General features: G+C 46.2%; 1 protein-coding gene across 1 annotated transcript in view; it reads left to right on the forward strand.

Annotated features, from left to right (window-relative positions):
* The window catches only part of LOC120031015, a 90,135-nt gene that overhangs the window by 42,162 nt on the left and 21,865 nt on the right, over nt 1-26,108 (forward strand). The window contains exons 7-9 of the mRNA XM_038976536.1: nt 2,626-2,785; nt 3,334-3,473; nt 17,636-17,762. Coding sequence (XP_038832464.1) covers nt 2,626-2,785; nt 3,334-3,473; nt 17,636-17,762 — 427 coding nt within the window. The remainder of the gene's footprint in view (nt 1-2,625; nt 2,786-3,333; nt 3,474-17,635; nt 17,763-26,108) is intronic.

Genomic DNA, 26,108 nt, shown 5'->3' on the forward strand with positions numbered 1-26,108 from the left:
TCTTGGTTTCATCAGACCAGAGAATCTTGTTTCTCATGGTCTGAGTGTCTTTAGGTGCCTTTTGGCAAACTCCAAGTGGGCTGTCATGGGCCTTTTACTGAGGAGTGGCTTCCGCCTAGGCACTCTACCATAAAGGCCTGATTGGTGGAGTGCTGCAGAGATGGTTGTCCTTCTGGAAGTTTCTCCCAACTCCACAGAGGAACTCTAGAGCTCTGTCAGAGTGACCATCGAGTTCTTGGTCACCTCCCTGACTAAGGCCCTTCTCCCCTGATTGCTCAGTTTGGCCGGGCTGCCAGCTCTAGGAACATCCTCGGCGGTTCCAAACTTCTTTCATTTAAGAATGATGGAGGCTACTGTGTTCTTGGGGACCTTCAATTCTGCAGAAATGTTTTGGTACCCATCCCCAGATCTATGCCTCGGCACAATTCTGTCTCGGAGCTCTACGGACAATTCCTTCAACCTCATGGCTTGGTTTTGCTCTGACATGCACTGTCAACTGTGGGACCTTATATAGACAGATGTGTGCTTTTCCAAATCATATCCAATCAATTGAATTTACCACAGTTGAACTCCAATCAAGTTGTAGAAACATCTCAAGGATTATCAATGGAAACAGGATGCACCTGAGCTAAATTTCGAGTCTCATAGCAAAAGGTCTGAATACTTATTTAAGTAAGGTATTTCTGTTTATACATTTTAATACATTTGCAAAAAAAAAGTTTTCACTTTGTCTTTATGGGGTATTGTGTGTAGATTACTGAGGATTTTTAAAAATGTAATCCATTTTAGAATAAGGCTGTAACGTAACAAAATGTGGAAAAAGTACATTTTATTCTTCAGACCCAGTAAAAGGGTCTGAATACTTTCCGAAGGCACTGTATACTAGCAATAAGTTTAGTTGTTAATATTCATATCATGTCGCACTAGGTTTAACTAATGCACATGACAGTAAGTCTCTGTGCCTCTCTGCCTGAGGCAGAGCAGGTTTACATACAGAGAAGCCTGGTAGATGTGTGCAATGCTGTAAGACTCTACTCATATTTAATGGATGCAGAACGAGAAACCTTCAGTCTTGCAAACATGTTCTGCCGCCGTGTGCTTTTTGTCAAACGACTCACGCAAAGGCAGGCTCACTCGACTCTGCGCGCCATCACTAGTGAAAGTTTGGTGCCTTACGCAACATCTCATACTTAATGAATGGGCCCACCTTCCATTTGTGTACTAGTACGTTGGCTCAGCCCCCCTTTCCCTAGTCCTGTTGTATTATTTACACCAAACCGTCATTCCCGAACATAAAGTGGGAAAGGCAAAGCAGCTTTCAGACCATGTGAGTGGGAGCTCTCTCCCCTGTCCACAAGAGTGGTGGAGAGAAAGAAAGCGAGTCACGTTGCAGCTTCATTGTTGTGCTTGTGTGTGTTCTCCCCCATCCACTTCTCAGGTTAACCAACCGACTGGCGTCCCATTGTTCCCTCTACGGTCCACAGAGGAAGTAATGTGTACGACCGCTCCGTTCTTCCCCAACTAGTTTTGATTTGCAGTACAAGAGCTACTTTACAAGTTGACTTATTCAAGTTCAACAGATTCTCAACTACCTGACTCAGCAAACTCCTAGCGGTTCTAACAGAACCCCTTCTGGACACCCAGATTGTTGGTCATTCAAAGTTTTGAATTCAGTTCAAGTTCATCAGTGAAGACGTGAGCCACAAATGGTTTCTCCTACATGCTAGTTATGAGGGATTTCACTTTCTCGTGAGATGCTTCCTCCTTGGGCTTCAACCCAGCAGCCTATCCTATCAGGAGCTATTGATCTCTGTTTCTCATGGTGGATGTATAATCAGTGAAAGCAGTCTAAGCCTTTTAGGAGAACCCTGACTGTCTGTCTGAGTCAATATAGACAGATTCCTACCGCTTCAAAGCAGTTCCTGACCATCCACATAGATTATTTATGGAAGGGGGCAATGATTAACATGGGGAAAAGTCCCTGGAAATACTTGTTTATGGGCTACTGGCGACACAAACACACACACACACACACACACAATAGTGTTGTTTACACTGCACACATCACACCGCTGTGTTATTTTCAGAATCCACAATATTTGTTGACTTGGCAAGTTTAACCCCAGATAAAAGGCAGTGTTCTGGTCAAGTCTCAGCAGGGATATTGAACTATTGAAGGGCTCTGCTTGGTTTCCCCATGCCCCCTACTGTGAGCTGTGGGCCTGTCGTTCAGGGGCATGAATAAGCAGCTTTTAATATTTCAACAGAAGAAAAAAAACATTTGTGATTGCCAGATTGATTTCCATTAGTGTCAGCACAGTGCTGTAATCTTCTCTTCGACGTGTAACTTGAATCACCAGCTGTTGTTGTGTTGGGTGTGTGTCTGTACTGGTAGGGTGTGAAGGGGGGTCTTTGAATTCTAGGTCCTGTCACCAAGGTTTCCATGGCAATGCCCCTGCTCTGTTTGTGTGTGCTCTGTGTGGTCAGTTGGTGGCTGGCGTCTCTTTTTGTGCTTAGTGGGTGAGAGAGAATGAGAGTGTGAGTGCGTGTGTGTGTGTGAGAGAGAGAGTGAGATTGAAGTGGGTGCTCACACAGTGTGTGTGTGTGTGTGTGTGTGTGTCGAAGCTGGCTGCTGTACCGGGAGCCAGGGTTCCAGGGTCCCTGGGTGCTACTGGAGGAAGGGGAGACGGTACTGAGCCACCAACCAGGCCAGCAGCAGGCCAGGCAGGGGATAAAGAACAAGCCCACCAGCATCACCATCGGCTCCATCAGAAGACTAGTAAAAGTGAGTATATTTATTACCATTAAATTACAGTGTCAAGTGCCATTAGTGATTTCCCTCCAACATTTTTATTGGGAGACAATGGTTCCATTATTTACACCTCCCAGTAGCCTCCGGTCCCAGTCAATCATAAATTGTATTAATTAATCCTCTCCGTCTAAATGGCATGGCTTGAATAGGATTTTCTGTAGTTATCAACTAACCTGTCACTGTTACAAATAAAAGAGAGACCAGTTGTAAAGTGAACAGTTTATCCAAGCTGTAGTCTCAAAGGATACAACAGGGGGGGAAATGCCAAAAAGCACAGAGCTGGAAGGACACTGAAGCTTTGGTAGAGGGCCAGGGTCTCTCTGTCTATCCCTTCTTCTTTCATTCTCTCCTCTATTTCTCTGACTTTCTCTCTCTCTCTCACTCTCTTTCTTCCTCTCTATCTTCCCCTCTCAGCCTTAGGCATTATAGTGGGGCCTGATAGAGTAGGATTGATAGAGCGGTGTGTGGAGGAATCCCTCCACATGTTGAGGGAATGCTGTTGTGTCTCTCTCACCGTTCAGGATGACGGCATTCCAGAAATTCATCTGCTTCCGATCGGAGCGCCAGGAGGAGCCACGGAGCATCTCCACTCGAAAGCGGACATCTTGGGAACACGTGGTGGACCTATCCACCTGTCAAACCTGACTGTCAAGTCTGGCTGGTGAGGAGCCCTATCCTATTCCTAGCCTGTTAGTGGTATCTGTAACTGTGTAGAGGAACTCACTACCATTGTGTGAGAGAGAGCTTCAGTAGCTAAGGCTATATAGACTCAAATAGGAAGCGCCATCATTGCTAAAACAACGGGGGAAATGACTCATTGAGAAGACGTGTTCTTGCCAACCGGCATCTATATTGTTTCTACTGAATTTGGGTGGATTGTTCTCTGCTGGGTCATTGAGCTCCAGCTGCTAGCATGCACCTGCTAGGAAAGTCAATTTCCTGCTCAAAGTGTTTATAAAGCACAAACATTGGGTATTACAGGAATGTTTAAGAGAATAGGGTGCTATTATATAAGTAGAAGTGATGCCCTGTCCAGTTCAGGAATGAACACTTAGAAAGGAAGTTTTCGCATGACCCACTTCAGGGTGGAGGTAGTGAGGTAGCCTAGTTATTGAGGTAATTCCTCAATAAAGACTCTGTAAAACTTCACAAACACACCCACATTTACGGTAGAAGAAAGGCACATTTAGGATCGGAATATGACTGCCATAGTATGATGCAGCAGCCTCTGATAATTCTGACTGATTGATGAACCAACAACAGCAAACATTAAATGTTTTGGAAGCATGCCAGGATTTACTCCAGGTCATTAGCCGTTTTTACAAGATCATGCGCCTTTGTCAACATTGTCTGGCGTCCATTAAAATAGTTATATATTGTTCAACTGCCACCTATTGCACGGTCTGCATTGAAGCAGATTGAAATATTACAAGGTCAAGGCATCTTGGTTCCATATCAACAGATTTCCAATACAATATTTTTCAATTTCAAATATATCACAGTCAACAACAACAACAACAACAACATACCACACACAAAACACACACAATCACCAACAACAGCATAACACAGTACAACATATACACAAAGCACACAAAAAATAGCAACAACAATGTCGAGGTCTTCTAAAAAATCTAACATGTTACAGTAAGCAGGTAAAAAAAAATTCACTGAATTCTACTAGTCATTACTCTTTTTTACAATTTAATTTTTTTACTTTTATTTTTTACAATTAGTTTTTATAGTTTTCCTGGCAAATAATGAAGCATCTTCCAAAAAAATAAGAGTGAAAATGTACTGTATACAGTGCATTCAGAAAGTATTCAGACCCCTTGACTTCCACATTTTGTTAATTAAGTTGCAGCCTTATTCTGAAATGCGTTAAATAATTGTTTTCCCCTCATCAATCTACACACAATACCCCATAATGACAAAGCAAAAACAGGTTTTTATATATTTTTGCAAATGTATTACACATAAATAACTGAAATATCACTTTTACATAATTATTCAGACCCTTTACTCAGTACTTTGTTGAAGCACCTTTGGCAGCGATTACAGCCTTGAGTCTTCTTGGATATGACGCTACAATCTTGGCACACCTGTATTTGGGGAGTTTCTCCCATTCTTCTCTGCAGATCCTCTCAAGCTCTCTCAGGGTGGATGGGGACCTTCACTGCACAGCTATTTTCAGGTTTCTCCAAAGATGTTAGATCGGGTTCAAGTCCGGGCTCTGGCTGGGCCACTCAAGGACATTCAGAGACTTGTCCTGCAGCCACTCCTGCGTTGTCTTGGCTGTGTGCTGTCATGACGTGACTATCATTAATGTGATGACTGTTTCATCAAATCAATTAACTATGTTTAGTTATTACGTGATTAAATTAATAATGTAACAATTAACTCATTAGCAATCTTGGGGCACCAAGGAAAAAGTTATTTAAACAAGTTACTATCTCCCGACTTAAACTCTAAAAATATAAATACCTGTAACGGTCCTGACCTGTTTTATGTTGTTTTTGTATGTGTTTTTGGTCAGGGCGTGTGTTTTGGGTGGGCAGTCTATGTTTTGTATTTCTAGGTTGGTTTTTGTGTTCGGCCTGGTATGATTCTCAATTAGAGACAGGTGTGTATCGTTTGTCTCTAATTGAGAGTCATACTGAGGCAGCCAGGGTTTCACTGGGGTTTTGTGGGTGTTTGTTCCTGTGTCCACACATGGACGGTTGAAGGTTAGTCACATTTGTTGTTTTGTAGTTTTGTAGTGTCTTGTTTGCTGTTGTCATTAAAAGATGGCTTATTTCCCTCAATCCGCATCTTGGTCCTATCCATGCTCCTTCTCGTCTAAGGGGGAGAACAACATTGACTGCCTTTACAGAAACACCCACCATAACAGGACCAAGCGGATTGAGGAGAGAGAAAAGGAAGTAAAGCACTGGACACAGGAGGAATGGTCTTGGGAGATCATGGACGGAAAGGGACCCTGGGGAAGGGTTGGAGTGAATCGCCGCTCTCGGGAGGAGAGGAAGGCAGCCACAGCCCAGGAGCGCTGGTATGAGGAGGCAGCGCGACGACGCGGTTGGGAGCCCGTGAGTCAGACCCAAAAATTTCTTGGGGGGGGGCACACGAGGAGTGTGGCAAAGCCGGGTAGGATACCCGAGCCAACTCCCCGTGCTTACCGTGGAGGTAGAAGGCGTCGTACTGGTAAGACACCGTGTTATGCGGTAAAACGCACGGTGTCCCCAGTACGCGTGCTTAGCCCAGTGCGGGCTATTCCACCTTGCCGCACTGGGAGGGCTAGGTTGGGCATCGAGCCGGATGCCATGAAGCCGGCCCAACGTATCTGGCCTCCAGTACGTCTCCTCGGGCCGGCGTACATGGCACCAGCCTTACAGGTGGTGTCCCCGGTTCGCCTGCATAGCCCAGTGCGGGCTATTCCACCTCGCCGCACTGGCAGGGCTACGGGGACCATTCAACCTGGTAGGGTTGGGGAGGCTCGGTGCTCAAGAGCACGTGTCCTCCTTCACGGTCCGGTAGACCCGGTGCCACCTCCATGTACCGGTCTTCCGGTGGCAGCCCCCCGTACCAGGCTGTCTCTCCGGGTTCTCTCTCCAGCTGTTTCCTCCTCTCCAGCGCAGCCAGTGCCTAGACCACGCACCAGGCTGTCTCTCCTTCTCCTTCCTACAGAGCCGTCCTGCCATGACCAGCCAGAGCCGTCCTGCCATGACCAGCCAGAGCCGTCCTGCCATGACCAGCCAGAGCCGTCCTGCCATGACCAGCCAGAGCCGTCCTGCTATGACCTGCCAGAGCCGTCCTGCTATGACCTGCCAGAGCCGTCCTGCTATGACCTGCCAGAGCCGTCCAGCCAGGACCTGCCAGAGCCGTCCAGCCAGGACCTGCCAGAGCCGTCCAGCCAGGGCCTGCCAGAGCCGTCCAGCCAGGACCTGCCAGAGCCGTCCAGCCGGGACCTGCCAGAGCCGTCCAGCCGGGACCTGCCAGAGCCGTCCAGCCGGGACCTGCCAGAGCCGTCCAGCCGGGACCTGCCAGAGCCGTCCAGCCGGGACCTGCCAGAGTCCCTCAGCCGGGACCTGCCAGAGTCCCTCAGCCGGGACCTGCCAGAGTCCCTCAGCCGGGACCTGCCAGAGTCCCTCAGCCGGGACCTGCCAGAGTCCCTCAGCCGGGACCTGCCAGAGTCCCTCAGCCGGGACCTGCCAGGGTCCCTCAGTCGGGACCTGCCAGAGTTCCTCAGCCGGGACCTGCCAGAGTTCCTCAGCCGGGACCTGCCAGAGTTCCTCAGCCGGGACCTGCCAGAGTCCCTCAGCCGGGATCTGCCCTTTGTCCCGGTGCTGCCCCTTGTCCCGGTGCTGCCCCTTATCCCGGTGCTGCCCCTTGTCCCGGTGCTGCCCCTTGTTCCGGTGCTGCCCCTTGTTCCGGTGCTGCCCCTTGTTCCGGTGCTGCCCCTTGTCCCGGTGCTACCCCTTGTCCCGGTGCTACCCCTTGTCCCGGTGCTGCCCCTTGTCCCGGTGCTGCCCCTTCTCCCGGTGCTGGCTGTTTATTTAGGGGATGTTAGTTTTAGGGTGGTCATTGGAAGGGGAAGACAGAAGCGGGGAGTGACTATGGTGGTGTGGGGACAGCGTCCAGAGCCGGAGCCACCACCGTGGTCACTGCCCACCCAGACCCTCCCCTGGACTTTGTGCTGGTGCGCCCGGCGTTCGCACCTTGAGGGGGGGGTTCTGTAACGGTCCTGACCTGTTTTATGTTGTTTTTGTATGTGTTTTTGGTCAGGGCGTGTGTTTTGGGTGGGCAGTCTATGTTTTGTATTTCTAGGTTGGTTTTTGTGTTCGGCCTGGTATGATTCTCAATTAGAGACAGGTGTGTATCGTTTGTCTCTAATTGAGAGTCATACTAAGGCAGCCAGGGTTTCACTGGGGTTTTGTGGGTGTTTGTTCCTGTGTCCACACATGGACGGTTGAAGGTTAGTCACATTTGTTGTTTTGTAGTTTTGTAGTGTCTTGTTTGCTGTTGTCATTAAAAGATGGCTTATTTCCCTCAATCCGCATCTTGGTCCTATCCATGCTCCTTCTCGTCTAAGGGGGAGAACAACATTGACTGCCTTTACAATACCTCTTATCTCTCAATAACAGTCCATTATTAATTATTATTACCTCATATCAGTCTCATTCTGACGTCGTTGACCTCGTAAATCTGCATGAACCCTAGTCTAAATGATGATTCAGCGATACACAAATTGGCATAATTATTTATTTACTAACTAACTAAATAATCACACAGAAATACATAAACACACACACAGTATAGGTTGAATTGATTACTAACATAATGCAATGAAAAGTCCCTAGTGGACTAACCCGATATGACTGCTTGTTACACAATGGAGAGGGGTGGGGAAAGAAAGAGCGGGAGAGACAGAGAGGGACCCATCGTACATACAGTCAGAAAACTATGCTCATGGGAATGTGAATATAACATGAACGACCGCTCATTCGAAAATAATTGCAATGTATATATTTACGCTTGTATGTCTTTGTCGTCTCTCTCTGTTGAAATCGCCCGGTCCGTCTATGGGGAGTCGTTCGACAGAAGTCTCTGGTTTGTCCACCAGTGGTCGCAATGTCCTTTGTAGTTGTAGTAGGCTACTTTGTCTCGGAGTGTTCGTTAGATTCGATCCTTCAGATGTACCACACGGTGGTCAGAGGGAAATATTCTTCCCCTCTCGTCTTCGTTAGACTGAATCCTTCAAATGTTACCCACGCAGTGGTCTTTGGTCGAGTTTACTAGACTAAAGTACTTAAACAGCTGCAGACTGAATGTTCTGATGTAGTCTTTATCTTCTTCACTCGAGAGTTTCAGAGTCTTACCGTTTTCTGGTCTGGTAGTTTTAAACCATTTCAATGTGTGGATGATCCTCACGTTCTCTGGTCTCAATGGTTCATTATTCAGGGTACAGCTAGGACAACTTTACACACTGGCAGCAACCCGGCATGTTTTGGTCTCCAGAGGTTTTCTTCTTCACTCGTGTTGAGAGTTTCTAACCATTTCGTAACATTCAGCTCACGCTGTCGGTCACGTTGGTCTGTTGTAAATTTCATTAGGAGTCCTTTATAAGCACTCTGGAAAAAGGGGCGTTCCATCCTTTTGGCATAATGTCTGTGCTCACGTGGGCGTGGTTACTGACTGGGTAAAACTTTAAATGACAACAATTATCTAATTTAGAAGGCTAAAATCATATTGCTATCTTTTCAAAAATAGTTTCATATTTAATCATATAAGTTTCACAACATTTAGATATTGTAACGTTCGTCATATTCCTCCTCCTCGGACGAGGAGGAGCATGGATCGGACCAACACGCAGCGAGGTATGTAGACATAATGATTTATTAAACAAGACGAAACACGAAGAACACTTGAATAAACTATAAAACAACAAACGACGTTAAACAGACCTGAACATGAGAACTACATAAGACGAAGAACGCACGAACAGGAAAAACGAATGAACGAACGAGACAGTACCGTGTGGTGCAACAAAACACAGACACAGCGACAATCACCCACAAACAAACAGTGAGAACAGCCTACCTTAATATGGTTCTCAATCAGAGGAAACGTCAAACACCTGCCTCTAATTGAGAACCATATCAGGCAACACATTTAACCCAACATAGAAACACATAACATAGAATGCCCACCCCAACTCACGCCCTGACCAACTAAACACATACAAAAACAACAGAAAACAGGTCAGGAACGTGACAGAACCCCCCCCCCCCCCCCCCCTCAAGGTGCGAACTCCGGGCGCACCCCTAAAACTCAAGGGGAGGGTCTGGGTGGGCATCTGTCCGCGGTGGCGGCTCCGGCGCAGGACGAGGACACCACTCCACCATTGTCTTTGTCCCCCTCCTTAGCGTCCCTTGAGTGGCGACCCTCGCCCCCGACCCTGGTCCAGGAACCTTCACCAAGGCCCCTCCTAAATAGAGGAGACAACTCAGGACAGAGAGGTAGCTCAGGACAGAGGGGTAGCTCAGGACAGAGGGGTAGCTCAGGACAGAGGGGTAGCTCAGGACAGAGGGGTAGCTCAGGACAGAGGGGCAACTCAGGACAGAGGGGCAACTCAGGACAGAGGGGCAACTCAGGACAGAGGGGCAACTCAGGACAGAGGGGCAACTCAGGACAGAGGGGCAACTCAGGACAGAGGGGAAACTCAGGACAGAGGGGAAACTCAGGACAGAGGGGAAACTCCGGACAGAGAGGCAGCTCTGGACTGAATGGTTGCTTCGGACTAGATGCAGCTCCGGACTGGAGGGCAGCTCATGACTGGAGGGCAGCTCATGACTGGAGGGCAGCTCATGACTGGAGGGCAGCTCATGACTGGAGGGCTCAGATGGCGCTGGACAGACGGATGGCTCAGACGGCGCTGGGCAGGCAGGCAGCTCAGACGGCGCTGGGCAGACGAGCAGTGCAGGCGGCGTTGAGCAGACGAGCAGTGCAGGCGGCGTTGGGCAGACGGCCGACTCTGACCTGCTGAGGCGCACAGTAGGCCTGGTGCGTGGTGCCGGAACTGGTGGTACCGGACTGGAGACACGCACCTCAAGGCTAGTGCGGGGAGCAGGAACAGGGCACACTGGTTTCTCAAAGCGCACTATAGGCCTGGTGCGTGGTGCCGGAACTGGTGGTACCGGACTGAGGGCACGCACCTCAGGACGAGTGCGGGGAGAAGGAACAGTGCGCACAGGGCTCTGGAGACGCACAGGAGGCTTGGTGCGTGGTGCCGGAACTGGTGGTACTGGGCTGGAGACAAGCACCATAAGGCTAGTGCGGGGAGCAGGAACAGGGCACACTGGTTTCTCAAAGCGCACTATAGGCCTGGTGCGTGGTGCCGGAACTGGTGGTACCGGACTGAGGGCACGCACCTCAGGGCGAGTGCGGGGAGAAGGATCAGTGCGTACAGGGCTCTGGAGACGCACAGGAGGCTTGGTGCGTGGTGCCGGAACTGGAGGCACTGGGCTGGAGACACGCACCACAGGGAGAGTGCGTGGAGGAGGAACAGGGCTCTGGAGACGCACTGGAAGCCTGGTGCGTGGTGTAGGCACTGGTGGTACTGGGCTGGGGCGGGAAGGTGGCGCCGGATATACCGGACCGTGCAGGCGTACTGGCTCCCTTGAGCACCGAGCCTGCCCAACCTTACCTGGTTGTATGCTCCCCGTAGCCCGACCAGTGCGGGGAGGTGGAATAACCCGCACTGGGCTGTGTAGGCGAACCGGGGACACCATGCGTAAGGCTGGTGCCATGTACACCGGCCCAAGGAGACGTACTGGAGGCCAGATATGTAGAGCCGGCTTCATGGCACTTGGCTCAATGCTCAATCTAGCCCGGCCAGTGCGGGGAGGTGGAATAACCCGCACCGGGCTATGCACACGTACAGGAGACACCGTGCGCTCTTCCGCATAACACGGTGTCTGCCCGTACTCCCGCTCTCCACGGTAAGCATGGGAAGTGGGCGCAGGTTTCCTACCTGCCTTCGCCACACTACCCTTTAGCCCCCCCCAATAAATATTTTGGGGTTTCTTCACGGGCTTCTTACCGCGTCGTCGTGCTAACCTCATTCGCCAGTATCCCTCTGCACATTGCTCCATCGAATCCCAGGCGGGCTCCGGCACTCTCCCTGGGTCAACCGACCACCTGTCTATCTCCTCCCAAGTGGTGTAACCCAGATCCGGCTCCTGCTGCCGAGCTAGCTCCTCGAAACGCCGCCTCTCTGCTTTTGCTGCCTCCAGCTCTGCTTTGGGGCGGCGATACTCCTCTGGCTCTGCCCAGGGTCCTTTTCCGTCCAGCTCGTCCTCCCATGTCCATTTCTCCTGATCCCGCTGCTGCTGCTGCTGTCCGTTACCCCGCTGCTTGATCCTTTGTTGGTGGGTGATTCTGTAACGTTCGTCATATTCCTCCTCCTCGGACGAGGAGGAGCATGGATCGGACCAACACGCAGCGAGGTATGTAGACATAACGATTTATTAAACAAGACGAAACACGAAGAACACTTGAATAAACTATAAAACAACAAACGACGTTAAACAGACCTGAACATGAGAACTACATAAGACGAAGAACGCACGAACAGGAAAAACGAATGAACGAACGAGACAGTACCGTGTGGTGCAACAAAACACAGACACAGCGACAATCACCCACAAACAAACAGTGAGAACAGCCTACCTTAATATGGTTCTCAATCAGAGGAAACGTCAAACACCTGCCTCTAATTGAGAACCATATCAGGCAACACATTTAACCCAACATAGAAACGCATAACATAGAATGCCCACCCCAACTCACGCCCTGACCAACTAAACACATACAAAAACAACAGAAAACAGGTCAGGAACGTGACAGATATAAATCTGATAACTGGGATGTATAGATTTGTAGAGTTACCATTATCTTGCTATACCATCTTTAATGACATCACAAAACAACAAATGATATGACATGATTATTGTTTGGATCCTCACCAACCATTTCCCACATTCTTTATGTTAGAAACATTGTTTCATTATCCACTTGTGGATGATGGAGTTTTGGCTGCAGATTCTCTCTCTACACACATCAGATTCCTTTGTTCAATACTGCGGGTCCAGAGAGAGAAAGTTTACGACCGGTCGTTAAAGTCATAACACCCCCCCCCCCTCTGGTGAGAGAGAGGGGGGGCTCTCTTTGATCCTCGCCCAGGAGGGAAAGTCATGACAGTGCTTAGGGTCGTTGTCCTGTTGGAAGGTGAACTTTCACCCCAGTCTGAGGTCCTGAGCGCTCTGGAGCAGGTTTTCATCAAGGATCTCTCTGTACTTTGCTCCGTTCATCTTTCCCTCGATCCTAACTAGTCTCCCAGTCCCTGCCGCTGAAAAACATCCCCACGGCATGATGCTGCCACCACCATGCTTCATCGTAGGGATGGTATTGGCCAGGTGATGAGCGGTGCCTGGTTTCCTCCAGAAGTGACTGTCGGAGTGACCATCAGGCTCTTGGTCACCTCCCTGACCAAGGCTCTTCTCCCCCGATTGCTCAGTTTTGCCATGCGGCCTGCTCTAGGAAGAGTCTTGGTGGTTCCAAACTTATTCCATTTAAAAATGATGGGGCCCACTATGTTATTGGGGACCTTCAATGCTGCATAAATGTTTTGGTACTCTTCCCCAGATCTGTGCCTTGACACAATCCTGTCTCGGCTTGGTTTTTGCTTATATAGATCCTAATATAGACAAGTGTGTGCCTTTCCAAATCATGTCCAATCAATTGAATTTACCATAGGTGAAGTCCAATCAAGTTGTAGAAACATCTCAAGGATGATCAATGGAATCAGGATGCACCTGAGCTCAATTTCGAGGCGCATAGCAAAGGGACTGAAAACTTATGTAAAACTGTTTTTATTTTTAATAAATTTGCAAAAATATCTAAACTTTTTTTGCTTTGTCATTAAGTGGTATTGTGTGTAGATTGATGAGGGGGGGAAAAAATTCATCAATTTTAAAATAAGGCTGCAACATAACAAAATGTGGAAAAAGTGAAAGGGTCTGAATACTTTCAGAATGCACTGTACATACAGTGTGAGAGTTCTCAATGTACACTGAGTATACTAAACATTAGGAACACCTTCCTAATATTGAATTGCAACCCCCCCCCCCCCCCCCCCTTTGCCCTCAGAACATCCTCAATTTGTCGGAGTCATGGACTCTACAAGGTGTCAAAAGCGGCAGTGCAGTTCTTGACACAAACCGGTGCGCCTGGCACCTACTACCTTACCCCGTTCAAAGGCACTTTAAATATTTTGTCTTGCCCATTCACCCTCTGAATGGCTCACATACACAATTCATGTCTCAGTTGTCTCAAGGCTTAAAAATCGATCTTTAACCTGTCTCCTCCCCTTCATCAACACTGATTGAAGTGGATTTAACAAGTGACATCAATAAGGGATCATAGCTTTCACCTGGATTCACCTGGTCAGTCTATGTCATGGAAAGAGCATGTGTTCTTAATGTTTTGTATACTCATTGTATATCCCAAGTATTGGTGTTTGATCATGCATTCATACAGTTCATGCATAAAACAATGAACTTAGAAGCCTCCATAAATGCAGGGCCACATAAATCAGTGGAGGCTGGTGACTTGGAAAATTGAGGAGGATGGAAGACACGTTATAGATGCGGACTGCATGGAGACAACAAACTGTGTTTAAAAAACCATCGGACCAATTATTTTAACCTAAAGCATTTAATAAAGACATTTATAGTACAATATTGTTGTGAATAAGAGGGCTACTTACACAGTGTTGGGAAGGGATCACAGCAGTGATTGAATGAGGGTATGAGGCATGAGTTGAGGTGTTCAGAGGCTTGGCTTCAGTGCAGGACAGGCCCATCATGGAAAGGGGGATACCTAGTCAGTTGTCCAACTGAATGTATTCAACTGAAATGTGTCTTCCACATTTAACCCAACCCCTCTGAATCAGGGAGGTGCGGGGGGCTGCCTTAATCAACATCCACGTCTTCGGGGCCCGGGGAACAGTGGATTAACTGCTTTGCTCAGGCAGAACGACAGATTTTTACCTTGTCAGCTTGGGGATTGAGTTTGTCCAAGCAAGGAGGTTAATCATTGATGTGTAATAATATGATTGTGTACATGATTGACTCTACATACAGTAATGACACAAAATTGACAGGTCTGCTCACAGTGCTTGGAGTGGAAACAACATGTGCCAGTGGATGAGAGGGCACATGAGACGTGGCTTCAGTTAATGTCAGGAGAGAGTTGACCGTGGCAGTGGAGTGGAGAGGTCATCACCTCTTAATCAGGGAACAGGAGGGGACTTGTAAATACAAATACCAGACACATCATAGGTGTGGGCAACAAGTTTCTCCATGAAGTTAAACTCCGACATCTCAGAATTCACAAAGTCGAACACAGACTGCGTATCTCGCTCACTTGACACATCAAAGTAGCCCAAGAAACGTTCCTGAATAAAGCCCTGATCATCCACATACCTGACGATAACTGACAACTGCAAGCAGACTGGTGGCACAATAGAAGTGGGGAGTTCTTCCTCATCTTGTCACATAACCAGGAAAATTCCGGACCCTATAGGGGATGACAGTGATTAACCAGGTGTAAAAATGTTTTATACGGGCTATGGGACCAGTTTTTCAGATCACATGGTGTAAAAAAACTCCTGTAAAAACTCCTGACCCTGGGGAGGATGAAAACCCTGTCAAACTGCAGCAACCTTATACATTTAGACTAGACTAATAGGGGAGTTTCCTCTACCCAGACAGAAAGACTATAACGGATGGACAGTAGAACTCACTGAGACTGCTTTATGAATGTTTCCACCATGCAGGCCTATGCAACTGTAGGCCTAATTAAACATTTACTCACAATCTATGTCGTCACTATTATGTTGATTGATTCATTCCAGTTAATAATTGTGGATTGAAAAGGTATAGGCAGCCAAGCCACCCCAAGTTTGATTATAAACCAAATTTGATCACATTCATATTTTCTCCTGACAAACAAATAGACTATAAATACATAACGTTACAAATGAGTTTACCCTGACCAGATGGACAGGGCACATATGCTGTATGCAGCTTCTATTATCAGTGGCCTAAAGTTGATCAGACTGAAAAATCGTCTCGTTTTCATCCCATACAGCATGTCAGAGTTATGTAAAGAGTTTTTGCTTGTGTCTGTTTGGAGTCGAGCTCTCTTTTTAATCTGACTTTTATTGGATGATGCGATGGAAGCAATCAAATCATTCTGAATTGATTTCGACACGCCAGAGAAGACAGTAAGAACTTCCATATGCTCAGCAGGTAAAGCATCGTAATGAGCAATTACCTCTGCAAGCTCCTGGTAGGTGCCCTTTCCCTGTCATCGTGCCCTTCAGTAAAAGCCAACTCTTGCCGATAAGCTGCTTGTGACCTTGTTTCCTCTTACCTTCTTGTTGTTGTTGCGCAGTTTGAGTATGCAAACGTTCGTCCATTTTCAAAGGGGCTTAAATCTGATCAAATCAAATGTTATTGGTCACATACACGTGTTTAGCAGATGTTATTACGAGTGTAGCCAAAGGCTTGTGCTTCTAGTTTCGACAGTGCAGCAATATCTAACAAGTAATATCTAACAATTTCACAACAAATACCTAATACACACAAATCTAAGTAAAGGAATGGAATAAGAATATATAATATGTGGATGAGCAATGTCAGAGTGGCATAGACTAAGATGCAATAGATAGTATAGATTACAGTATATACATATGGGATGAGTAATGCAAGATATGTAAACATTATTAAAGTGACATTATTAAAGTGACTAGTGATCCATTTATTAAAGTGGCCAATGATTTCAAGTCTGTATGTAGGCAGTAGCCTCTCTGTGCTAGTGATGGCTATTTAACAGTCTGATGGCCTTGAGATAGAAATGAAAAGGGTTCTTCAACAATTAATCCACAACATTGTTGTTAGCATTAGCTAGCCATTCTGGCTGAGAAAACTGCACTCTGGTAGATAGCTACTTGAAACTAAAGTCAGTTCAATTTATTTCAATTTGAGGCCTCCCGAGTGGCACAGTGGTCTAAGGCACTGCATCGGAGTGCTAGCTGTGCCACTAGAGATCCTGGTTCGAGCTCAGGCTCTGTCGCAGCTGGCTGTGACAGGGAGACCTATGGGGTGCCGCACAATTGGCCCAGTGTCGTCCGGGTTAGGGGAGGGTTTGGCCGGCAGGGATGTTCTTGTCCCATCACGCTCTAGCAACTCCTGTGGCAGGCTGGGCGCAATGCACGCTGACACGGTCGGCAGGTGTATGGTGTTTCATCCGACACATTTGTGCAGCTGTAGCATTATAAGCAGGCATTATGTCAAGAAGCGGCTCGGCTGGGTTGTGTTTCCGAGGATGCACAGCTCTTGACCTTCGCCTCTCCCCCGAGTTGCAGCGATGGGACAAGACTGTAACTACCAATTGGATACCACGAAATTGGGGAGAAAAAGGGGTAAACATTTTTTTCGTTTTATTTCAATTTGCCTTGCTAACTCCACACAAAAATGAAGTTCTAAAACCGATTAAACATTATATAATCTACCTCCTCCGTCTCCTGTAGTTTGAAGAAGCTCATTTGAATTGAATGATATACTAAAAATGCTCAACTATGCTCAACTAATGCTTCACTCTCAATCTCCATCCAACATGTCACCAACTCACCAAGCTACTCAACACATAGAACCCCCAAAATGTTCTGTGGCACAACCCCAATACACCACACTAGGTTCGTTCTCTGATCCTAATCCTATGATTGGATGGACAACATGTCAGTTCATATTGCAAAAGCTATGATTGGTTGGAGGACGTCTTCCGGAAGTGGTCATAATTACCATGTAGGTCTATGGAAGTAGCCTCCTCGGTTTTCTATTGAAGTCAATGTAGTCAGAAGGGGACGGGAAATAGCTGTCCTCTGGCTGCACAATGGTGCTAGCAAAACATTTTGTTTTAATCAGGTATTTGGTGAAGTGAATATATTTTGTGTAGTTTTATCGAAAAAGAAAACTTTTTTAATGTTTCATTATTTACATTTTTTCTGAAATTCCCTGAGTAGGATGGTCCTCCCCTTCCTCCTCTGGGGAGCCTCCACTGACATAAATGGATCATGTTTACCTGTAACTTGAAAACAATGACACCAGATGCTTGTAACAAAGCATCTGCCTAGAAAACAAGAGAGATTAGATTACCTGGACCTCTCATTTCTAATGCCTTAATCTTGTTTTTCCACCTTAGTTGGCTTGCCTATGACAACCCTGGTTTCCATGGGAACTATGCGATTATGGAAGCAGGTGGCTCCCCAACACCTGGCGCTGGTCATCCCCAGGTTGCTGCTGTGAGGTCACTGAGACCCCTCAGAATGGTAAGGTTTGACCAAGGTGACATCAATCCGAGTCAGCTGACATTGCTTGGCTGTGGTCGGGTTTGGGCTCAATTCCACTTCAATGCTATCCATGCAGGAAAGGAATTTATATTTGATTTTGAAATTGGCACAGTTTTAGCCGATAAAATTAGCCCATAGGATTTCTTCAATGTAATAGGCTATGTTTCAATGTCTCTCAGAAATATAAAGTGCCTTCAGAAAGTATTCATTCCCGCTGAATTTTTCCACATTTTGTTGTGTTACAATCTGAATTTAAAAAGGATAAAATTAATATTTTGTGTCACTGGCCTACCCCATAAAAATGAAAAGCTGAAATGTCCTGAGTCAATAAGTATTCAAGTATGACAAGCCTAAATAAGTTCAGGAGTAAAATTCTGCTTAACAAGTCACATAATAAATGGCATGGACTCACTCTGTGTGCAATAATAGTGTCTAATATGATTTTTTAGTGACTACCTCATGTCTGTACTGCACACATACAATTATCTGTCAGGTCCCTCAGTTGAACAGTGAATTTCAAACACAGATTCAACCACAAAGACTAGGAAGGTTTTCCAATGCCTCACAAAGAAAGGCACCTATGTCTGCTTTAAAAAAGCAGACATTGAATATCCCTTTGAGCATGGTGAAGTTATTAATTACACTTTGGATGATGTATCAATATGCCCAGTCACTGCAACGGTACAGGCATCCTTCCTAACTCAGTTGCTGGAGAGGAAGGCAAACATCCAGGGATTTTACCATGAGACCAAGAATGACTTTAAAACAGTTTGTAATCACCAGAGTCTCTGGGTTCGCGCCCAGGCTCTGTCGCAGCCGGCCGTGACCGGGAGGTCCGTGGGGCGACGCACAATTGGCATAGCGTCGTCCGGGTTAGGGAGGGTTTGGCCGGTAGGGATATCCTTGTCTCATCACGCTCCAGCGACTCCTGTGGCGGGCCGGGCGCAGTTCGCGCTAACCAAGGGGGCCAGGTACACGGTGTTTCCTCCGACACATTGGTGCGGCTGGCTTCCGGGTTGGAGGCGCGCTGTGTTAAAGAAGCAGTGCGGCTTGGTTGGGTTGTGCTTCGGAGGACGCATGGCTTTCGACCTTCGTCTCTCCCGAGCCCGTACGGGAGTTGTAGCGATGAGACAAGATAGTAATTACTAGCGATTGGATAACACGAAAATTGGGGAGAAAATGGGATAAAATTTAAAAAAAAAAAAAAAAAAAAAAAAAACAGTTTGTAATGACCACGAGGGGAGACAGAGAGCTGGTTTCAAGCGCAGGGCGCAGCAGGTGTTTATTGCAGAGGAGCAGGCAGGTAGCTGGGTCCAGGGGCAGGCAGAAGGTCATACACAGGGGGGCCAAAAGGGCAACAGTACAGGGAAAAGGCTAGTAATGTAGTCTGGGAGATCAGGCAATAGGTACAGTTGAAGTCGGAAGTTTACATACACTTAGGTTGGAGTCATTAAAACTTGTTGTTTAACCACTCCACAAATTTCTTGTTAACAAACTATATTTTTGGCAAGTTGGTTAGGACATCTATTTTGTGCATGACACAAGTAATTTTTCCAACAATTGTTTACAGACAGATTATTTTACTCATAATTCACTGTATCACAATTCCAGTGGGTCAGAAGTTTACATACACTAAGTTGACTGTGCCTTTAAACAGTTTGGAAAATTCCAGAAAATTATGTCATGGCTTTAGAAGCTTCTGATAGGCTAATTGACATAATTTGATTCAATTGAAGGTGTACCTGTGGATGTATTTCAAGGCCTACCTTCAAACTCAGTGCCTCTTTGCTTGACATGGGAAAATCAAAAGAAATCAGCCAAGACCTCAGAAAAAATTGCAGACCTCCACAAGTCTGGTTCATCCTTGGGAGCAATTTCCAAATGCCTGAAGGTACCACGTTCATCTGTACAAACAATAGTACGCTATTATAAACACCATGGGACCACGCAGCCGTTATACCGCTCAGGAAGGAAACGCATTCTGTCTCCTAGAGATTAATGTACTTTGGTGCGAAAATTGCAAATCAATCCCAGAACAACAGCAAAGGACCTTGTGAAGATGCTGGAGGAAACAGGTACAAAATAATCTATATCCACAGTAAAACAAGTCCTATATCGACATAACCTGAAAGGCCGCTCAGCAAGGAAGAAGCCCCTGCTCCAAAACCGCCATAAAAAAAGCCAGACTACGGTTTGCAACTGCACATGGGGACAAAGATCGTACTTTCTGGAGAAATGTCCTCTGGTCTGATGAAACAAAAATAGAACTGTTTCGCCATAATGACCATCGTTATGTTTGGAGGAAAAAGGGGGAGACTTACAAGCTGAAAAACACCATCCCAACCGTGAAGCACAGGGGTGGCAGCATCATGTTGTGGGGGTGCTTTGCTGCAGGAGCGACTGGTGCACTTCACAAAATAGATGGCATCATGAGGAAAGAAAATTATGTGGATATATTGAAGCAACATCTCAAGACATCAGTCAGGAAGTTAAAGCTTGGTCGCAAATGGGTCTTCCAAATTGACAATGACCCCAAGCATACTTCCAAAGTTGTGGCAAAATGGCTTAAGGACAACAAAGTCAAGGTATTTAAGTGACCATCACAAAGCCCTGACCTCAATCCCATAGAAATGACTCATGACTCAGTTACACCAGCTCTGTCAGGAGGAATGGGCCAAAATTCACCCAATTTATTGTGGGAAGCTTGTGGAAGGCTACCCAAAACGTTTGACCCAAGTTAAACAATTTAAAGGCAATGCTACCAAATACTAATTGAGTGTATGTAAAATTCTGACCCACTGGGAATGTGATGAAAGAAATCAAAGCTGAAATAAATCATTCTCTCTACTATTATTCTGACATTTCACATTCTTAAAATAAAGTGGTGATCCTAACTGACCTAAGACAGGGAATTTTTACTCGGATTAAATGTCAGGAATTGTGAAAAACTGAGTTTAAATGCTACGGTGTATGTAAACTTCCGACTTCAACTGTAGATAACAGGAAATCCGATGGGCTAAAGTACAGGCAGGGAATAGGCAAAGGTGAGGCAGGCAAAAACTATCATACACGCGAGTAAATCACGGGGAACCACAGCGTTCCGAAAGACGTGTCTCACAAAACAAACAATACCTCACAGTGATGGGGTGCAAAGAACTGAACTAAATAGTATGTGATAATGACATACAGGTGTGTGAACAGGTGATTAGATTTCAGGTGATTGGGATCTGGAGAGTGAGTTGCGTTCAGGGGATCTAGGTGTTTGAGGGTGTGAGTTGGATGCAGACGTTACACAGTTACAGAGTTTAATGGCATTGATAGAAGCAAACTGAGGATGGATCATACAAACTCAGCAAAAAAAGAAACGTCCCTTTTTCGGGACCCTGTCTTTCAAAGGTAATTCGTAAAATTCCAAATAACTTCACAGATCTTCATTGTAAATCGAGTAAATACTGTTTCCTATGCATGTTCAATGAACCATTAACAATGAATGAACATGCACCTGTGGAACGGTCGTTAAAACACTAACAGCTTACAGACAGTAGGCAATTAAGGTCAAAGTTATGAAAACGTAGGACAGTAAACGTAGGACAGTCCTTTCTACTGACTCTGAAAAACACCAAAAGAAAGATGTCCATGGTCCCTGCTCATCTGCGTGAATGTGCCTTAGGCATGCTGCAAGGAGCCATGAGGACTGCAGATGTGGCCAGGGCAATAAATTGCGATGTCTGTACTGTGAGATGCCTAAGACAGCGCTACAGGGAGACAGGACGGACAGCTGATCGCCCTCGCAGTGGCAGACCATGTGTAACAACACCTGCACAGGATCGGTACATCCGAACATCACACCTGCGGGACAGGTACAGGATGGCAAGAACAACTGCCCGAGTTACACCAGGAACGCACAATCCCTCCATCAGTGCTCAGACTGTCCGCAATAGGCTGAGAGAGGCTGGACTGAGGGCTTGTAGGCCTGTTGTAAGGCAGGTCCTCACCAGACATCACCGGCAACAGCGTCACCTATGGACACAAACCCACCGTAGCTGGACCCGACAGGACTGGCAAAAAGTGCTCTTCACTGACGAGTTGCGGTTTTGTCTCACCAGGGGTGATGGTCGGAGTCGGGTTTATCGTCGGAATGAGCGTTACACCGAGGCCTGTACTCTAGAGCGGGATCGATTTGGAGGTGGAGGGTCCGTCATGGTCTGGGGCGGTGTGTTACAGCATCATCGGACTGAGCTTGTTGTCATTGTAGGCAATCTCAACGCTGTGCGTTACAGGGAAGACATCCTCCTCCCTCATGTGGTACCCTTCCTGCAGGCACATCCTGACATGACCCTCCAGCATGACAATGCCACCAGCCATACTGCTCGTTCTGTGCGTGATGTCCTGCAAGACAGGAATGTCAGTGTTCTGCCATGGCCAGCGAAGAGCCCGAATCTCAATCCCATTGAGCACGTCTGGGACCTGTTGGATCGGAGGGTGAGTGCTAGGGCCATCCCCCCCCAGAAATGTCCGGGAACTTGCAGGTTACTTGGTGGAAGAGTGGGGTAACATCTCACAGAAAGAACTGGCAAATCTGGTGCAGTCCATGAGGAGGAGATGCACTGCAGTACTTAATGCAGCTGTTGGCCACATACTGACTGTTACTTTTGATTTTGTCCCTCCCTTTGTTCAGGGACACATTATTCCATTTCTGTTAGTCACATGTCTGTGGAACTTGTTAAGTTTATGTCTCAGTTGTTGAATCTTGTTATGTTCACACAAATATTTACACATGTTAAGTTTGCAGAAAATAAACGCAGTTGACAGTGAGAGGACGTTTCTTTTTTTGCTGAGTTTATTCCAAAACATGCACCCTGTTTGCAATAAGGCACTAATGTAAAACTACAAACAATATGGCAAATAAATTAACGTCTGTCCTGTTTGGAGCAAATACAACACATCACTGAGTACCACTCTTCATATTTTCAAGCATGGTGGTGGCTGCATCATGTTATGGGCATGCTTTTCATCCGCAAGGATTAGGCAGTTTTTTGGATAAATAGAAACAGAATAGAGCTAAGCACAGGCAAATCCTAGAGGAAAACTTGGTTCAGTCTGCTTTCCAACAGACTCTGGGAGACAAATTCCGCCTTCATCGCTGGGATTGCCTGTGTCTGCGAAGGCGCTGACTCCAGCAGCTGCTTCGTTGTCGAGTTCGGCTCCTTTCCTTCTCTCTGGATCTGACAGTGTACTACTGCCTGCTGTGGGAGGTCTGGACCTGTCGCCGGGCGCAGCGGGCATACGCTATCCTGCTTCTTGTGGACCCGTGAAAGGTTCAACAAATTGTATGAGGGGTAGGAATGGGCGGATTTCTCCATTCCCTTCTCCGGCCGTTGTATTGGGCAGTTCAATGGTGAGAATATCTCAGTCCCTGGAGCAAAAACCTTGTGCTATCCAAGAGCACGAGTACAGGACATCAATACGCTGCTCCCAAACATTTTAAACAAGCATCAGGAAATTGAGTCTATCATAGTTCATGTTGGATTCAATGACATTATGAAGGGCAGCTCAGAACAGCTGAAGATGGATTTTAAAGAACTGATTGGGTCACTGCTTGACACCAACAAACGACCCATAATATCTGGCCTTCTGCCCTCCCTAAATCGTGGTATTGAACGTTTCAGCAGACTTTTATCCTTCTATAACTGGCCACGAGACTATTGCAGCTCTGTGGATGTAACATTTATTGACAATATTGATACCTTCTGAATACAAAGCTTGTTTTATAAGGAGGATGGGATCCACCCAAATCATTTGGGTTCCTGGATCCTTTCACAGCATTATACGTCTGCGTTGAGACAATGACCCAAGCCCAGCTCAGTTAAACCTTACCATTGTGTCACTGTGTCCTAATGCTTCAGCAAATGTACATTATCCCAGGGGCTTCGGAAGACACAATGTACAGCGCATTCGGAAAGTATTCAGACCCCTTGACTTTTTTCACACTTATTCTAAAATTGATTCAATAGCTTTTTTTCCTCATCAATCTACACACAATGCCCCATAATGTCTTTCAGCGGCAGGGACTGGGAGACTAGTCAGGATCGAGGGAAATATGAACGGAGCAAAGTACAGAGAGATCCTTGATAACCTGCCCCAAGGCGCTCAGGACCTCAGACTGGGACGAACGTTCACCTTCCAACAGGACAACGACACTAAGCACACAGCCAAGACAACACAGGAGTAGCTTCGGTACAAGTGTCTGAATGTCCTTGAGTGGCCCAGCCAGAGCCCCGACTTGAAACCGATCGAACATCTCTGGAGAGACCTGAAAATAGCTGTGCAGCGACACTCCCCATCCAACCTGACAGAGCTTGAGAGGATCTGCAGAGAGGAATGGGAGAAACTACCCAAATACAGGTGTGGCAAGTTTGTAGCATCATACCCAAGAAGACTCAAGGCTGTAATCGCTGCCAAAGGTGCTTCAACAAAGTACTGAGTAAAGGGTCTGAATACTTATTTAATTGTCATATTTCAGTTGTTTATTTTTTATACATTTCCAAAAAAATATAATGTTTTTGCTTTGTCATTATGGGTTATTGTGTGTAGATTGATGAGAGAGAAAAATAAATGTAATCCATTTTAGAATAAGGCTGCAACTTAACAAAATGTGGAAAAAGTCAAGGGGTCTGAATACTTTCCGAATAAACTATGTGTTATGGCTTCACACCCGCTGCTATATTGTGGATAAAGAGTTACTTGTCTAACAGAACACAGAGCGTGTTCTTTAATGGAAGCCTCTCCAACATAATCCAGGTAGAATCAGGAATTTCCCAGGGCAGCTGTTCTAGACCCCTTACTTTTTTCAATCTTTACTAACGCCATGCCACTGGCTCAACACTATTCACGTCGGCTACTACAGTGACTGAAATGACCAAAACACTGAACAAAGAGCTGCAGTTAGTTTCAGAGTGGGTGGTAAGGAATAAGTTAGTCCTAAATATATATATATTTTTAAAGCATTGTATTTGGGACATATCATTCACTAAACCCTAAACCTCAGCTATGTCTCGTAATGAATAATGTGGAGATTGAGCAAGTTGACTAAACTTTTTGGAGTAACCCTGGATTGTAAACTGTCATGGTCAAAATATTGATACAACAGTAGCTAAAATGGGGAGAAGTATGTCCATAATAAAGCGCTGCTCTACCTTCTTAACAGCACTATCAACAAGGCAGGTCCTACAGGCCCTAGTTTTGTCGCACCTGAACTACTGTTCAGTCGTGTGGTCAGGTGCCACAAAGAGGGACTTAGGAAAATTGCAATTAGCTCAGAACAGGGCAGCACGGCTGGGCCTTGGATGTACCCAGAGAGTAAACATTAATAATATGCATGTCAATCTCTCCTGGCTCAAAGTGGAGGAGAGATTGACTTCATCACTACTTGGATTTGTGAGAGGTATTGACATGCTAAATGCACCGAGCTGTCTGTTTGAACTACTGGCACACGGCTCAGACACCCATGCATACCCCACAAGACATTCCTCCAGAGGTCTCTTCACAGTCCCCAAGTCCAGAACAGACTATGGGAGGCGTACAGTACTACATAGAGCCATGACTACATGGAACTCAATTCCACATCAAGTAACTGATGCAAGCAGTAGAATCAGATTTTTTTTAAATTGATAAAAATACACCTTATGGAACAGCGGGGACTGTTAAGAGACACAAGCACAGGCACATGCATACACACACACAATAACATACGGACTATACACGCACGTACACATGGATTTTGTGTTGTAGATATGTGGTAGTAGAGTAGTGGCCTGAGGGCACACACTTAATGTTTTGTGAAATCTTTTGTGAATGTATTGTAATGTTTTTAAAATAGTATAAACTGCCTTAAGGCAGCAGCTAATTGAGATCCATAATAAATACAAATATACACTGGAGTTGCTTACCAAGACGACATTGAATGAGTCGCCTAGTTACAGTTTTGACTTAAATCCTCTTGAAAAAATCTATGGCAAGACTTGAAAATGGCTATTTAGCAATGATCAACAACCAATTTGGCACAGCATGAAGAATGTTTTTAAGAAGAATTTGCAAATATTGTACAATCCAGGTGTGGAAGCTCTTAGAGACTTACCCAGAAGGACTGTAAGCTGTAATCACTGCCAAACGAGATTCTAACATGTATTGACTCATGGGGTGTAAATACTTATGTAAATTAGGTCTCTGAATTAAAATTTCAATACATTTGCAAACATTGCTAAAAACATGTTTTCACTTTGTCAGTATGGGCTATTCTGTGTAGATTGGTGAGAAAAAAAATAT

The sequence above is a fragment of the Salvelinus namaycush genome, chromosome 3, assembly GCF_016432855.1.
Source record: "Salvelinus namaycush isolate Seneca chromosome 3, SaNama_1.0, whole genome shotgun sequence".
Lineage (NCBI taxonomy): Eukaryota > Metazoa > Chordata > Actinopteri > Salmoniformes > Salmonidae > Salvelinus > Salvelinus namaycush.